Genomic DNA, 16,729 nt, shown 5'->3' on the forward strand with positions numbered 1-16,729 from the left:
TCATTTCTCCCAAAGGAAAGTTGAAACTTTAGGCAATTATTCATCGGCGTAGACAAGACACAATGCAATAAAATACTGCAAACTAGTCAATTAATTACTGTTAATTAATTATTCTATTATATCAATTATACCAACTAGGGAATATAGCCTATCAGTATTCGCAGCTAAGGCTAAATATGTAGGGTTCGCTCCCCTAGATAGTTGTACACGCTATTTCTCTCACACCTGTTCTCGGATCTCGTTGAAACTTTAAAAAATATTTATTATACCTAACAAAATATGGATCAATAACTGTACATTTCGCACTTTGTATCGAATAAGTAAATAACGTTTACATTATTGTGACTTATAGTTGTAAATGTGGTGTTCTTCCACTTACATTAGCTGTTTGTTTGCGGAAAAAAAAATAAGTTATTATATTTTGCCTGTTTGGGGGATGAAAAGATTTTTAAAAGTTATGTTGTAATATGGTGATAGGACCTAGGAACTGACAAATATTTATATATATATATATCAGTTCGTTATATCTTAGTGATGGTGCGTGGAAGGAGGACTCGCGATATTAGGAAGTACCGTTGATCAATTACATGGCCACAGATGTAATCTTTTTTTTATTTAGACCAATGTTTCCCGAACTGTGTTCCGCGGAATAGGCCTGAATAGGCGTTTCACGAGCTAGTGGAATAATAAACTAGAGTAGGCCACCAAGTGAATTAATCTCTCCAGAAAATAAGAGAATTGTTCCGCTAAAATACTCGGATTGTGGGAAGTGTTCCATTAAGGAAAAAGTTTGGGAACCACTGATTTAGAGTATTCGGTTGATACAGTTCAATCAATAGCAGCAAAAGACTTACATATCAAGAAAAATAGAGAAAAAAAAATTATGACTTAAAAAAAAAAAGACAAAACCTCCTTTATGCAACTTATTGAGCGATTTCTGATTCGAATCCTGGTGAAAACTTGGATTTTAATTTTGGGATATTTAAGGCACTGGCGGATCCAGGGGGGGGGCGGTAGGGGCGATGGCCCCCCCCCACTCGGCCGATCCCCCCCCCCGAAGGGGGGGGGGGGCGGACGAATTATAGTATAGAATTCACATAATTTGTATGCGAATTTATTACTTATGTTAATAATATATACTAATTATTTATATTTCAACCTATTTTTAGATTATTTCGCCCCCCCCCTTCTAGTATTTTGGCCGATTTGGTAGGGTCGGGAGGGGGCGATGGCATCAATCCGCCCCCCCCCACCATAAACTTTCGAGTGGGGGGGGGGCGGTCCTATTTATTTGTAGAAATCACAGTTTGCTAACAGAATCAATTAAATATCTATATGATTAAAACTTGTTATTGGTATTTTAACCGGTCTTTATATAATTTCGTTCACCTGTTGGCCGATTGGAAGGGGAAGAGAAAATACCTCCACCGCCCTTCCCATATAAACCCTTTGAGTGGGGGGGGGCGGTCCTATTTTTCTGGAGAAATCATAGTATGTGAACAAAATTAGTCGAATATCTATATAATATAAACAGGTGGAAGTGCGATACATGCAATCCCCTTCCCCCCATCGGACAAATCAATACTTTTTCTTTTTGTATTATAGTAAGAAATTACAAAATTTAAAAAATCTGTCACTAATATAATTTATATATGCTATAAAGTAAATTCTTATATCGAGTCGCCCAACCCCTATTCTTTAATGCAAAATGCAATCAATAGCAGAAATAATAAAAAGGAGCGAAAATTAATAGTTTTCATTTTACCGCCCTTGCCCTTTCCAGACTGAGTTTGTGTAATTTGACATGAATTTATCATAACTATTTTAAAAAAGACTTTGCTTTGGAAAAGTTGTAATTCAAACGAAATTTTTCAATATAACAGTCACGGTTGAGATGAGTTCAAAAGCCAGATAATCTTTTCCTAGTCGACTTTTTCCAACCTTTACTCTATCTCATATTTTTCTAGTTAAATAAATTTAGGACTATAACTCACAATGTATGCTAGAATTTTATTGAATATTATTAATCGAATTTTTTTTTTCTGCGGCGATCCTCAAAACCTTAATCTAAATATGTGGGGTATCTAATCTTTTCAAAGAACAAATCGGTTTTATTTGCAATGTATTAAGGGACTATAAATTCATATTAGAATATTTTTCTCATTATTCAAAAGGCACTTTATAATAGAATGAATTATTGAGCTGTAGGGCACGAGAATGCGTTATTGCAGTGAAGAATGCCAGAAAACGCTTTTAGCGTCGAGGCTTCGCCCCGAACCCCACTGATTAATAATGAGCTGTAGATGTCAGAAGAATGAGTTTCTGCAGTGAAAAATGCAAGAAAACGCTTTTGGCGTCGGGGCTTCGCCCCGAACACCACTAATAAGTAATGAGCTGTAGATGTCAGGAGAATGCGTTTCAGCCGTGAAAAATGCAAGAAAACGCTTTTGGCGTCGGGGCTTCGCCCCGAACCCCACTGATTAATAATGAGCTGTAGATGTCAGAAGAATGCGTTTCAGTGGTGAAAAATGCAAGAAAACGCTTTTGGCGTCGGGGCTTCGCCCCGAACCCCACTGATAAATAATGAGCCGTAGATGTCAGAAGAATGCGTTTCTACAGTGAAAAATGCTAGAAAACGCTTTTGGCGTCGGGGCGAAGCGAACACCACTAATAAGTAATGAGCTGTAGATGTCAGAAGAATGCGTTTCTGCAGAGAAAAATGCAAGAAAACGCTTTTGGGCGTCGGGGCTTCGCCCCGAACCCCACTGAAGAAGCTTACAGCGCGCTCCCAGACCCCCAAGCTTGCAAGAGAAAGACTTTTTTTTTTTCTGTTTTTTTCGCCGAAGATTGAGAAACGGTCTTATTTTATTCTCATATATCGAATATATATATATATATATATATATATATATATGCTGTACGCACGTTTATGCATAGGGTTAGGGTTTACTGGGCGTTAGGGTTAGGGTTTGGAAAAAAATCGCCCCCCCCCCACTCCAAAGTTCTGGATCCGCCAGTGATTTAAGGAGCCTTTGAATCCAAACAGCTCAAATGAGTACCTGACTTTTGTTAGGTTAGGGAAAAGTAAAGGCCGTTGGTCGTTGTGCTGGCCACGTGACACGCTCGTTAACCGTGGACCACAGCATCATTACATTTTCATCATCTAGCCGATAAATATAGGTACTCTATGCTATTAAACTCTCTCTCTCCCTCAAGCTTCCGACCTTCAATTGACCTTCCTTTTCTTTTGTTCTTCCCGTTCGTTAAACCATTTCTTTCCCGTTCGTTCATCTATTTCTTTCCCGTTCGATCATCCATTTATTTTCTGTTTGATCATCTGTTTCTTTCATTTTTTTCCCTTTCGATCATCTGTTACTTAAATTTCTTTCTCGTTCGATCATTCATTTATTTCTTGTTCGATCATCTGTTTCTTTCATTTTTTTCCCGTTCGATCATCAATTTATTTCCTGTTCGATCATCTGTTTCTTTAATTTCTTTCCCGTTCGATCATATATTGAAATATACAAGTAAAATTAAAGCCCCAGCTTTTTTTTTTACATCTATCTCTGTGATGGCTGCATGATTATTTAGTATGACTTTCGAACTGTTGTGACGACTGTTTGGAATTCAAACCCTTCAAGCGTCATCACCAGGAAGTTTTATTTCTAAAAAAATTAATTATTAGATTCACAATAATAAAAAAAAAACATAGAACGATATTTAAAAAGAAAATAAAACACTTTATTACTTTCATCGTCAATATTTGATGTCACAATTCAAACAAACAAAATGGAATGCATACATGTGACACGTGACCAGCTCAAATTTAAAATCACAATCAGTGCTGCCAAATAATTTTAAAGCATAGACTTAAAGCATACCATATCTAGACTGGACATGGAGATCTTTTAACACTACAAAAAATGTGGAAACGTTTTAAAAAGTTGAAACAAGGCGTTGATTTGTAAAGTAGTTATAAGACTAAAGTATTTTTTTTCAAACCCTAACCTATAACATATTATTTAATTTTTAGATCTAGATCTAGTAACTGAACATCGAAAATAAGAGTACTCTCGTCTCATACTTATTATTTTGCAATTTTTAGACACATAATCTAGAAAGATCTAGGTAATCAATCTATTTAAATGTACATAAGATGATTAAAATCAACAGACATGAATTATTTCGAGTTAGGATTTTTGAAACATTATCTCAATGGAAACTAACAGTAAATGGCTTTGTTTCAAATATTAGCGTGAATATATAGTTCTGTGATTAATAGCCCATTCTAAAAGAAAAAGTCCGAGAAATGATTTTGCATTATTTCTAAACTTTGAAAACTAAAGATCATGACTTTTCTAAGGCAGAAAAATTGATTGGAACGACTTCCCTTAGAGCTTGAAAAAGAGTTACGTACATAAAAATCTATATATATAGGTCTGTGAACCGATCAATCGCGGATAAGAGGATAGGAATTTGTTTCCGGTGTCCAGTCAAGATCTAATATTTAAGTCTATGGTTTAAAGACGACAACAATAAAAATGAAGACCTTTTGAACTTTGAGGAAAAAAATAGCAACAACAACAACAACAAAAAAACCCCATTAAAAACAAAACGAGAAAAGCTATTCTAATAGTAATACCATGACATTTAACACTCAATAGCCAATAATTATAATTGTACACACACACACACACAGGTATATACATTTTCGAAGGTCAAGGCACGTTACAAATATAAAATGCCAAAAGAATGTTCAGAAACTGAATCTAGGGTTAATGAAGAGGGACAAATATATGAATTCCCAACAGTTAATATCAATAGACAGGCGAGTTGTGTCCGAGGTGGTAAGACCAGAGGCGCAGTGAGGGGAGGGTCGGGGGGCGCACGTTTTGCTCACTACGCCTCTGGGTAAGACCGAAGAGTTGCATTACTCATGACACTCTCGTCAAAAAGTGGACCAATAGGTCTGAAAGGGTTACTTTGATAACAGTCGGCCATAATAGATTAATTTTACATATATATATATATATATATGATATACACATACATATATATAATTCATTCATTACCAGTAATCGTTTAAATTTTTTATTGATTGATGTATTGTCATCAACTAATTATAAACCATATTCATCTAATCCGAAGATTGGAAAAATGTGGGGAAAAAAACGTGTACCGGTACAAAATGTTATAAGGGGCATAACTCCATATATACAACCACATATATCAATAAGAAGCATTTCTTTGCCTTATTAGATAAACAAAACCCTTTAATAATTAATAACCAATAATTAATTAACTAAATGGTTAATTTTTGTTATTGATTCGTGTTCTGTTAGGTACAATAAATTAGTAGGTAAACCATTACCTGATCCGAGAATGGGTATGGGAGAAATAACGCGTACAATAATAGTAATAATTGGTATAGTCTAAAAGACATTTAAAGCATAAAGCGGCACTGTGAGAGCTTGAAGTAAGGCAGTAAGAGAATGAAGAGATACAGTAAGGCATATAGAGACGCTGTAAGCAAATACAGAGGCGAGGTAAGGGGGAACTAAAGTAATGTAACGGTAGGGCATGTGCTTACTTCAGATCTTCTCAAACTTTTACTAGTGATGCCTTGATGCCTCCCTAAAAAGAAAATTTGACTTCCCTGCGCTCCCACCCCTTTTATCAGTTAAGAGCTCTTTGTCAAGATGGCTGCTCTTTGTATTCAGTGATCTATGATGAGATAAGTTTTACGTTACTTGTATTCAAATCAAATCCCATATTTCTTAATAATCTATTTCACTAAGAAATTGAACACTTTAAATTATGGATATAACTTAATTGAGCATTATTCTCACAAATTAATATAACTTGATCACTTTAAGGTGAAGTCTAGGACAAACTTTGACTGCATCTACGTGAAGACTGGATCTTATCTTATAAAATATAGACATTACTTTAAAACAAAAAGATGATTACATCCTATGCGTGTCCCTAGGTCAGTCTAGTCAATTACTTAGATTCAGCCAATTCATTGGTTTTCCTGGCTGACGCAGGCAACCCATCACATGCTCTAATAGCACTAGGGAAGAAGGAGCATTTGTACAAATTAGTCCTAGCATATGGATCTGGTGAATCCAAACAAAACAGAAAATCTAATTCTATCTAACAGACCTGGATTAGTGGTAGATTATAAGATTATCCCTGGACTATCTGACCTTGAATAATTAAAATATAGTCAAATAAAAGCAATAGCCAATATAAATCCCTTTTTTTTTAAAACTCTGGAACAAATGTAACCTAACTCAACTACACCAAGCTGCATTAAATTTTTAAGAAACATTCTTATCAGAAAAAGACATGAACCAACCAGTTGATGACCTCAGAAATTTCATTAAAAGCAATCTTTTTAACATTATAGAAAATCAAATACAAACGAAACACAAAATAAACATAATAAATAAATGCTGGTTTAATAATAAATTAAAGAAACTTTGCAAACAGACAGAAAACCTTTTCTTAAAAAAATAAAAGAAACTAAGGCAGAAATAGTCCATTAAAAGTACCTTACGATTAAATAGATTGCTAGCAGATAGCTAAAGAGTGAATACTTAAGTAATATCTAAAGATAACACAAATCTATGGTCTTACACTAAATCATTTAAAAGAGAAGATAACTTAACACATAACGATAATTAAATTAAAGCTAACATTCTTTGTAAATATTTTGCATCAGCATTCTCAGCCCCAGGAGAGAAAGACATTAATACATTTAAACCAAGTAGAAAACATAGGAGAGATAAATGCACAATAAAAAGGGATCCAAAAACTATTAGCTAGAATAAACCCAATTAAAGCCTCTGTACCTGATTGTATTTCAGCTAGGAGGCTCAAAGAACTAGGTCACGAGCAAGCATAAGTGCTGAAAATACTTTTTTCAGGCATCGCTAAATCAGGACAGGGACCGAGGGACTATAAAGCCGCTAAACTCCCTCCCCTAGTTAAAAAAGGAGAAAAAAATGACCCGGGGAACTACGGGCCAGTATCACTGACCAGCACCACATGTAAAATACTAGAACACATAATATGTAGAAACACCAGAAACCACTTAGATAAACATCATGTCCTCACTCCATACCAACAGAGGCACCCAAAGATCCCGAAATAAAAAATCCAGTGAAAGTGAAATATCCCAGTAGCTAAATTAAACAATGTCGAGGACTCTAATTGAAAAGATCAGTGTGTCAAACAAAATGTATGAAGAGCAGAAGTGAATCTTCCTATCAACTCTTCTTAACTACTTGTATTTAATAATGACACGTTTATGTTTTTAAAGACGCTTTTTGAGTCGCGCTTCTGTTGTAGAGCAAACTTTTAATACTTCTTAGTCGTCGTAGTCTAACTGAATTTTGATTGGATCAATACAAATTATCTTATCTTATATATTCATATTAATTTGTGCAACAAACAAAAAAGATTAAGAATTTGGCTCTGCAAAAAAATATAAAAAAAAATAATCTTATATTAACACTTCTTATATATTGTACTTCAGATATACCAAAAAGAGTGATGCAATTTATACGTTTATACAAGACAGATGAAAATCTCGATCTTATAAAAATATAATGTGTGCGTAATAATTCTATATTCGACATTTTCATACTGATGATAAATTTTGTAGCTATCGCTACTGGTATATCTGATGCACAGAATACGGAAATAAGTATCGGTACTTCAATAAACTATAAACCGGTGTATGAATATATTTTCGTGTAAGACCAAGTAACAAGAGTAACTTTTATTATTTACTTGGCGAACTCTGATTTTTGATTGTGAGGTCCTTGACATTGTTTACTTTTGTCTTTTTCAAAATCTCTGCCAGACTTCTTTCCCTTTTCTTACGTTTCTGCATAGGTCCCATTACATCACCACTACATTTACTATCATTTTGTCTTCTTCTTTCTTAGAGAACGTAAACGAGAACGTGAAAATCAAAGTAAGACAAAGAACAGCTTATAGGGGATGACTTTAAGAGTGAGAATCCCCAATGTTTTCACGCTATGAAGGCATCCCCCTTGTTTTGAAACTGAGCATAGTTTGGGCTGATTCTGAAAGCCAAGGGATAAGGAGGAGCAATTGAATGTTAGCATTTTCTTTTCAAATCGTGTGCTAATTCTATTCTCTTTATTCTCAGTGATATTATTTTTAACGATGCCAAAGAGTTACCAGTCAGCTTGGTAAAGAAGGCGTGGCCTATAACATGTTTAAAACCGGAAGCTTTCAACCCATACTGTGACGTCACAGTTCGTTGAATTTACCAATTCTCACTAGAAAAGCTCGGGAATTCCCGGTACAATGATATAGAGTGATCTAGAACTACGACCCTAGGTCTTATCAATATAATGTCCTGATTATATATTGAGGAAGCAAGTGGAGAATTTTAAGGTCAGTTGATGAGGTGGTTCTAGTAAAAGAAACCAAAAAAAATTGTCTTTTAAATTATGAATCAGTATTTGCATGAAAATATATAGCGCTTGCTCATTGAATCACCGTGGTTCAACAAACTAATGTGAAGTCATTGTTTCATAGACTATGTCCTAAAATAGTGATGGTAACTGATGGTGTTCATCAAATGCAGAACCATCGACCAATATATTCGTATGTGTACAAGTTACTATTACTAGATATATACATCATTATAGAAATAATAGTCTAGCTAAAATAGCAGCTATTCTAAGTTTCAAAATCAATCAGCAATCTGTTTCTATGGGAACATACCAATGCCTAGTTTGGTCATTTATCAAGCTCAACAAATGTATCTTATGGTCATTCAAGTAATAAATCTTCTGGTCATTGAACTAATTCATCCTTTGGTCATTCAACTAATTCCTCTTCTGGTCATCCAACTAATTCCTCTTCTGGTCATCCAACTAATTCCTCTTCTCATCATTCAACTAATTCATCTTCTGGTCATTCAACTAATTCATCTTCTGGTCATTCAACTACTTCATCTTCTGGTCATTCAACTAATTCATCTTATCATTCAACTAATTCATCTTCTGGTCATTCAACTAATTCATCTTCTCATCATTCAACTAATTTATCTTCTGGTCATTCAACTAATTCATCTTCTCATCATTCAACTAATTCATCTTCTGGTCATTCAACTACTTCATCTTCTGGTCATTCAACTAATTCATCTTCTTATCATTCAACTAATTCATCTTCTGGTCATTCAACTAATTCCTCTTCTCATCATTCAACTAATTCATTCTCTGGTCATTCAACAAATTCATCTTCTCATCATTCAACTAATTCATCTTCTGGTCATTCAACTAATTCATCTTCTGGTCATTCAACTATTTCATCTTCTGGTCATTCAACTAATTCATCTTCTGGTCATTCAACTACTTCATCTTCTGGTCATTCAACTACTTCATCTTCTCATCATTCAACTAATTCATCTTCTGGTCATTCAACTACTTCATCTTATAGTCATTCAACTACTTCATCTTCTGGTCATTCAACTACTTCATCTTCTCATCATTCAACTACTTCATCTTCTGGTCATTCAACTACTTCATTTTCTGGTCATTCAACTACTTCATCTTCTGGTCATTCAACTACTTCATCTTATCATTCAACTACTTCATCTTCTGGTCATTCAACTACTTCATCTTCTGGTCATTCAACTACTTCATCTTCTGGTCATTCAACTACTTCATCTTCTCATCATTCAACTAATTCATCTTCTGGTCATTCAACTACTTCATCTTCTCATCATTCAACTAATTCATCTTCTGGTCATTCAACTACTTCATCTTCTCCTAACTTCAACCAATTCATCTTCTGGTCATTCAACTACTTCATCTTCTTAAATAATGAACCTCATAGCACATAGTCCTCATCAGTGGGAAGCCGGCCACCGTTGTTCCGCATGCGTGATTTTTGTGCGTGTAAAATATCCTCAGGCCACTCTTCTCGATGGCCTGAATGGCCTTTAATCTGGGCAGCAAGTAGTCTCTACTCGAGGACACAATGTGAAACTCCATCAACAGCTGCCTCGTGTTGGCCAGCTCCCCAGACTCGAACATTTCCGGGATGGCGCCCCACTCGGAGCTCTCTACGTCCATTTTAATGACGGCAATAGTGGAATTCGCATGCCCGAGCATTTTGCGAATGTCCCGATGCGCGAACAGCTTCCACTGCTGACTATTGACATAGGTCTTTCCATCAATCCCGATTTTATAAAAGTGAACATTGCTGGATCTGTAACAAACGCAAAAATTAAATAAATAAATATATATATATATATATTTTTCAAAGTAGGGTATTAAAAACATTTTAAAATATGTTTTTTTTACATGTTTGGTTAATTGGTTAAAAACATCAGAATTGACTTTACATTTTAGCCCAGGCCCTGTAGGTGCCTAGGTGGATTGCAGAGGGGTAGATCTGGGCCCCAGGACCAGGCAGCAATCTTTACACTATTATACAAAGTAGACAAGAAAAATGTAAATCATTTGGACAAGCACAAAGTTAGCGAAAGATACTGAAATAAGTTGGATAATGTTTAGAGCGTCAAATCTTAATAATGTAAATGGAAAAGATGTCAAAAACTACATCAAATTATTGGCTTCCTTCAGTCGTAGAACGACTATGGTTCATCTCGCACACGTTTTCATGTGGCTGTGGAGCCCTAATTTGGAGAGACACTCCCGTCCACACAAAACAAAGATTATATTAAGTGTAATTGTATGAATTCGTTGAATTAGTCATGTAATTATATGTATTATTGGCCTAGACATAACAAATCTGTGCGATTAGAATATTTGTTTTTACCCATTGTTTTATGTTTTAGCTTTTAGCTTTCTCCATGCGCTATGATCCTTATCACTTGGCGGGACCAGTTATGAAAGGGGGAGGGAAGAAGGTGGTATTTTGGTAAATGTTTACATTATTGTTTTTTAAATACATTAAAAAAATGTTCACTCAGAGCTCAATTGTCGTCAAGAGGACCAATTCAATTAATTTAATATCGCCACTTCTTCCAAGTACGATTTCTTTCCCTTGTTCAAGATACCAAACAAAATAATTAATCACAAATAGTTAATAAACTAATTGTTTATTTTTTTTAATGGATTCTTGTGTTGTCAGGTAAAAAGAAATAATTGTTCAGAATTTCAGCTTAACACGAGATTGGGTGTGGGAGAAATAACCTGTACAAACTTTTTACAAGACAGACAGACAGACAGTTAGTTGATAAAGGCTTTAAAAAAAATTAGGAAGGAAACAGAACAAAGAAATCAGAAGAGAATCCAAACAGCTTGTCACGTGCAAAGTGTTTAACGTATATGCACGTGCATAGATCATATGTATGTGACCTTATACTTGGGCCGTAATTTATAGGGGCACTTAATTAACTCGTTGATATGATCTTAGAAAACAAATACAAGATCGATGTAGGCAATGGCTTCCGAGATGAAGATAAGTGTCAATTTCCTAAAAGTAGGCAGTGTCAACATAGGAACATTCCCTGCAGCTGTGACTTTTGTTTCCACTGAATCTTGCAAGATAGTATCACATAACTCTCTGCTTATAAATATGTTTAATAGGAAATATGAAGCAGGAGACTTTTCATTGGGCCTCACTAACTAATGTTGGTAGAACTAAGGACTTTACAATTAAACTGCTACGCTGGCTCGGACACCTATTCTATATGGCTGTACAAGGGATGCCGCATGTCAAAATTTAAAAAAAACCCGTAAAGCTCCCGTTTCAGACCTTGCGATCAATAGAGCAGATGATGTTAAGGTCATCTGTTTCTTTGGCCAACGGTTAACAAGCAGGGTATGATGTGGCTAGCACAACGACCTACTACCTTTACTTTCCTCAACTAAAGTCAGGTGGACAATGGGGTATGGGGTCATAAAAATCACGAAATTCAAAATCCCAGTTTTCGTCAAGATTCGAACCAAGGACCCTAGGTTTGGAAGCCAGCTCTTAATCACTCAGACACCACGCCCCCCGCATGACAAAGGAGCTCTTTTTTTTTTTAGCTTTAAGGAAGATAGCGTAAAAGAGGTTCTTAACTGAAGTGCTACAAAGATAAACCCATGTGCCAATGTAGCCCACACTAGCATAAAGGAAAGCAGCTGGCAGAAGTCGGCGTCTGAATGAGACAGAACTCTCCTGAGGGTAGCGAGGCACGCATTGAGACTTCAAGAAGACCCCTTGCCAAAGACAAGCGCAGACGACAGGAAGACATCTCAATTAGACCTATTGCGGACCACGGCTTGTCTATGTGAGATGTGGCAAAATATTCAGGTCGCAGCTTTGTTTGCGTGGTCATGAGAAATACTGCCCTCACCCTAAATCTTCTTAATAGCAGACAAAGCCTTCAAGCCTAAGGTATTATTTATACCTGTCAAATTGATCTTTCTCTTTGGTCATGCTGGGGTCAAACGAGTACACGTGACAGCCGTACATCTTGGCAGCGTCGTCGTCAAAAGAGAAGTCGTTGCTGATGCCGAAGGAGTAGATGATGCAGGGTTCACGTGGCCTGACGTCAGGGTCGTCACAGATCTCCCAGCCACCATCACCAATGTTGCCCATACGAAATTTCCGCTGACAAATAATCTGGAAACACAGAAAATGGCTAAAATATAGTTATAGCCTAGCCTTTTTTTTTCATAGGTACTACCGCACAGACCACAAGAAAACTACTTAAATAGACCTAATGCGGATGACGGTTTTTCTACATTAGATGTGGCAAAATATGAAGGTCCTTTTTCTATGTTAAAATATGGATGGAATGCTAGCATTTAAACTTAAACTCGCTTTGATGACTCACACAGAGTGTTAATAAAAAAAAAATGACTACAAATTTAAACCATTCATTTTTTATAATAACCAGAGGTATAAGCGCGTGAACTGGATTCTCAAGATGCGTGCCATCTTAAATTTTCGTCTGTTTTTCAAGATAAGTGCAATCTGTTTGTCTGGATAAATGCAATTTGTTTGTCAACATAATAGCAATCTGTCAACATAAGTGCAATCTGTTTGCCGAGATAAGTGCAATCTGTTTGACGAGATAAGTGCAATCTGTTTGTCGAGATAAGTGCAATCTGTTTCTCGAGATAAGTGCAATCTGTTTGCCGAGATAAGTGCAATTTGTTTGTCGAGATAAGTGCAATCTGTTTGTCGGAATAAGTGCAATCTGTTTGTCGAGATAAGTGCAATCTGTTTGTCGGAATAAGTGCAATCTGTTTGTCTGGATAAATGCAATTTGTTTGTCAACATAAGTGCAATCTGTCAACATAATAGCAATCTGTCAACATAAGTGCAATCTGTTTGTCGAGATAAGTGCAATCTGTTTGTTGGGATACGAGCAATCTGTTTGTTGCGATAAGTGCAATCTGTTTCGCGAAATAAGTGCAATCTGTTTGTCGAGATACGAGCAATCTGTTTGTCGAGATACGAGCAATCTGTTTGTTGAGATACGAGCAATCTGTTTGTTGCGATAAGTGCAATCTGTTTCGCGAAATAAGTGCAATCTGTTTGTCGAGATACGAGCAATCTGTTTGTCGAGATACGAGCAATCTGTTTGTCGAGATACGAGCAATCTGTTTGTTGAGATACGAGCAATCTTTTTTGTCGGGATACGAGCAATCTGTTTGTCGAGATACAAGCATCTGTTTGTCGAGATACGAGCAATCTGTTTGTCGGGATACGAGCAATCTGTTTGTCGAGATACGAGCATCTGTTTGTCGAGATACGAGCAATCTGTTTGTCGAAATACGAGCAATCTGTTTGTCGGGATACGAGCAATCTGTTTGTCGGGATACGAGCAATCTGTTTTTCGAGATACGAGCATCTGTTTGTCGAGATACGAGCAATCTGTTTGTCGAAATACGAGCAATCTGTTTGTCGGGATACGAGCAATCTGTTTGTCGGGATACGAGCAATCTGTTTTTCGAGATACGAGCATCTGTTTGTCGAGATATGAGCAATATGTTTGTCGGGATACGAGCAATCTGTTTGTCGAGATATGAGCAATCTGTTTGTCGAGATACGAGCATCTGTTTGTCGAGATACGAGCAATCTTTTTGTCGGGATACGAGCAATCTGTTTGTCGAGATATGAGCATCTGTTTGTTGAGATACGAGCAATCTGTTTGTCGAGATATGAGCAATCTGTTTGTCGAGATACGAGCAATCTGTTTTTCGAGATACGAGCAATCTGTTTGTCGAGATAAGTGCAATCTGTTTGTCGGGAAAAGTGCAATCTGTTTGTCGGGATACGAGCAATCTGTTTGTCTGGATACGAGCAATCTATTTGTTGAGATAAGTGCAATCTGTTTGTTGGAATTCGTGCTCCGAGGTTGGTAATATTTTGATTTGGATTTCAATATTTGGTTCAGAATGTGTCACCGAAATTCATCAAAACTTTCTAACTCAAGACTTACAGGAATTACAGGAAGCAATAAAAACAATTTAAAGACAAGCAACATGCCTTGAGTTGCCTGGAAGAAATCAATTCTTCAAAATGAAACTTCAAATTGAACGAAAATAATGTTTACATGTTGCCAGTCTTATCTTTATCTACTCTGTGTGGATGAAGAACATGGTCTTGATTCTGACAAACGGATAATATGTTAATTTCTGTGAACAAATAGTTGCGCGTGGTTGCGAGGAAATTTCGCCTTTTGTTTGTTTTCAAATCTACCTGACATATCGTTTGTCTGATCACATTCAAACTTGAAGATGTACCTGACATATCGTTTGTCTGATCACATTCAAACTTGAAGATCTACCTGACATATCGTTTGTCTGATCACATTCAAACTTGAAGATCTACCTGACATATCGTTTGTCTGATCACATTCAAACTTGAAGATGTACCTGACATATCGTTTGTCTGATCACATTCAAACTTGAAGATGTACCTGACATATCGTTTGTCTGATCACATTCAAACTTGAAGATGTTCCCGAGACAAGAGTTTATTGAGCTCATTAATAGCAATGTAGCGAAAAATGATTTTTCGTTAATGTCGGTTACACAAATCTGGATCAAGTGTTTGGAGTTAAAGCCCTATTTTTCTGTGATGTGCTTTCTTCTACCATTTTTCAAAAATATATTGTTGCATAACATTTCCAGCCTGTTATCAAGACTAAATACAGAAAATGATATTATGCAGAAGATGACATTTGTTGTGATCTTATATTAAAGTCTGTCCCGACAACTCCTGATTTGGTGAAACAAGCTCAGACTGTCGCAGTAATATTATAGCAATGTAGTTTATTATTGCTCTGAATACTATCCGTCCTGCTTTTCAGATTGTCCCATAAACAAACACCATGAAAAGGGTGAGAAAGAAAATGAAGAGTTTATAAATTTAAGATCACATCAGTTTGACAAGAAAGCGTCGTTTCTTGTTTACAAAGCTTGTATCAACTCACTCTGTCTGTCTCGTAAAAAGTTTAAAACATATACTTCTCCCATTCACACTATCGGATTAAGTTAAAACTTTGCACAATTATTCATTGAACCTGACAAGACATGAATCAATCGAAAAAAAAAATTAAACAATTAGTTAAGTAATTGTTGGGGATTAATTAGGCCTATTTTGTTTGATTTCGAAAAAAAGGGGAAAAAATACTTCCTAATAAGAGATGTGGATGTATTTATGGATTTAGTCCCCTCATTAGGTTTTGAGAAGTTTTTTCACCCACTTCCCATTCTTGGATCAAGTTGAAATTTTGCAAAATTATTCATAGTCGATAAAAATAAGCGAATCATTCCAAAAATTAACCAATTAGTAATAACTAGAGTTTTATATAGCAGAAAAATAGCTACACCCTGTAATTTTCACATAAATGGTAGTAATTAGCGTTTTAAAAAGTATTCTTTTTTCTATTGCTCATTTAAATATATGCAAACTATCAATTTTCGTGGTCTTTGCTATTACTAATTTGTATTAATGTTAGAAATCAACGACGGGAAAAGCCGCTTTTTATTTTGTGCTGTTCTACTGTACGTCAGTCTGTTCATGACAGTGTGCTGTCACATTTTATTATCAAAAAACTGAAATCGCCATTAAAAATCTGACTATGTCTACGCCTCTCTCGTGATCAAAATACGTTTAAGAGCTAATATTGAAAGCGAAGCTGACAAGCTATACACAGCTTTAGAGACACTGATTTTTGGTAGGCGAAGAAATCTATCCCGCCATAGTCTAATCAGTCACTGAACTGCCCTTGTCCTACAGAAAATGTAAAACATTCAGTCCAGATCACGTGCTAACAGTCCCCATTCACACAAAGCTTATCAAAGGTTATGTAATGTGGGGTACTTGAAACGTTAGAAGCGGAAATGTGCAATATCGAAAAGAGAGAGTCGTAAAATATATGAATTAGATTTAGATTTTATGGATGTATAGAAAGTTAGCTGTAGTTCAGGTAGGTAAAGAGATATCTAGTTGTAATATGATACTGGTGTGAGTTGTGAACAATTGAATTCTCTTCGTGGTCAGGGATTGATCAATGGATTGATATTTTGTATCTACCACTTTTGTTAATTGAACAGGTGTATGTACAAATGTACAGGTACAGCAAAATGTATTCAAAGGCTTGATTTTGTTAAAGTTACTTAGAGCTTGTAGAGTGAGACGAGTTAGAAGCTGGAAAGACAGAGAGAGAGAGACAGAGAGAGAGAGAGAGAATCTAGAGAGTTGG

At 36.0% G+C, this 16,729-nt stretch overlaps 1 protein-coding gene across 1 annotated transcript in view; it reads right to left on the reverse strand.

Moving 5' to 3' along the window:
- Positions 1 to 3,719: 3,719 nt before the first annotated feature.
- Positions 3,720 to 16,729, reverse strand: part of LOC106067101 (uncharacterized) — an 85,901-nt gene continuing 72,891 nt past the window's right edge. The window contains exons 6-7 of the mRNA XM_056012257.1: positions 12,416 to 12,630; positions 3,720 to 10,260 (exon numbers count right to left, since the gene is read on the reverse strand). Coding sequence (XP_055868232.1) covers positions 9,858 to 10,260; positions 12,416 to 12,630 — 618 coding nt within the window. The 3' untranslated portion in view covers positions 3,720 to 9,857. The remainder of the gene's footprint in view (positions 10,261 to 12,415; positions 12,631 to 16,729) is intronic.

This window comes from Biomphalaria glabrata, chromosome 15 (genome assembly GCF_947242115.1).
Source record: "Biomphalaria glabrata chromosome 15, xgBioGlab47.1, whole genome shotgun sequence".
Taxonomy (NCBI): Eukaryota; Metazoa; Mollusca; class Gastropoda; family Planorbidae; genus Biomphalaria; species Biomphalaria glabrata.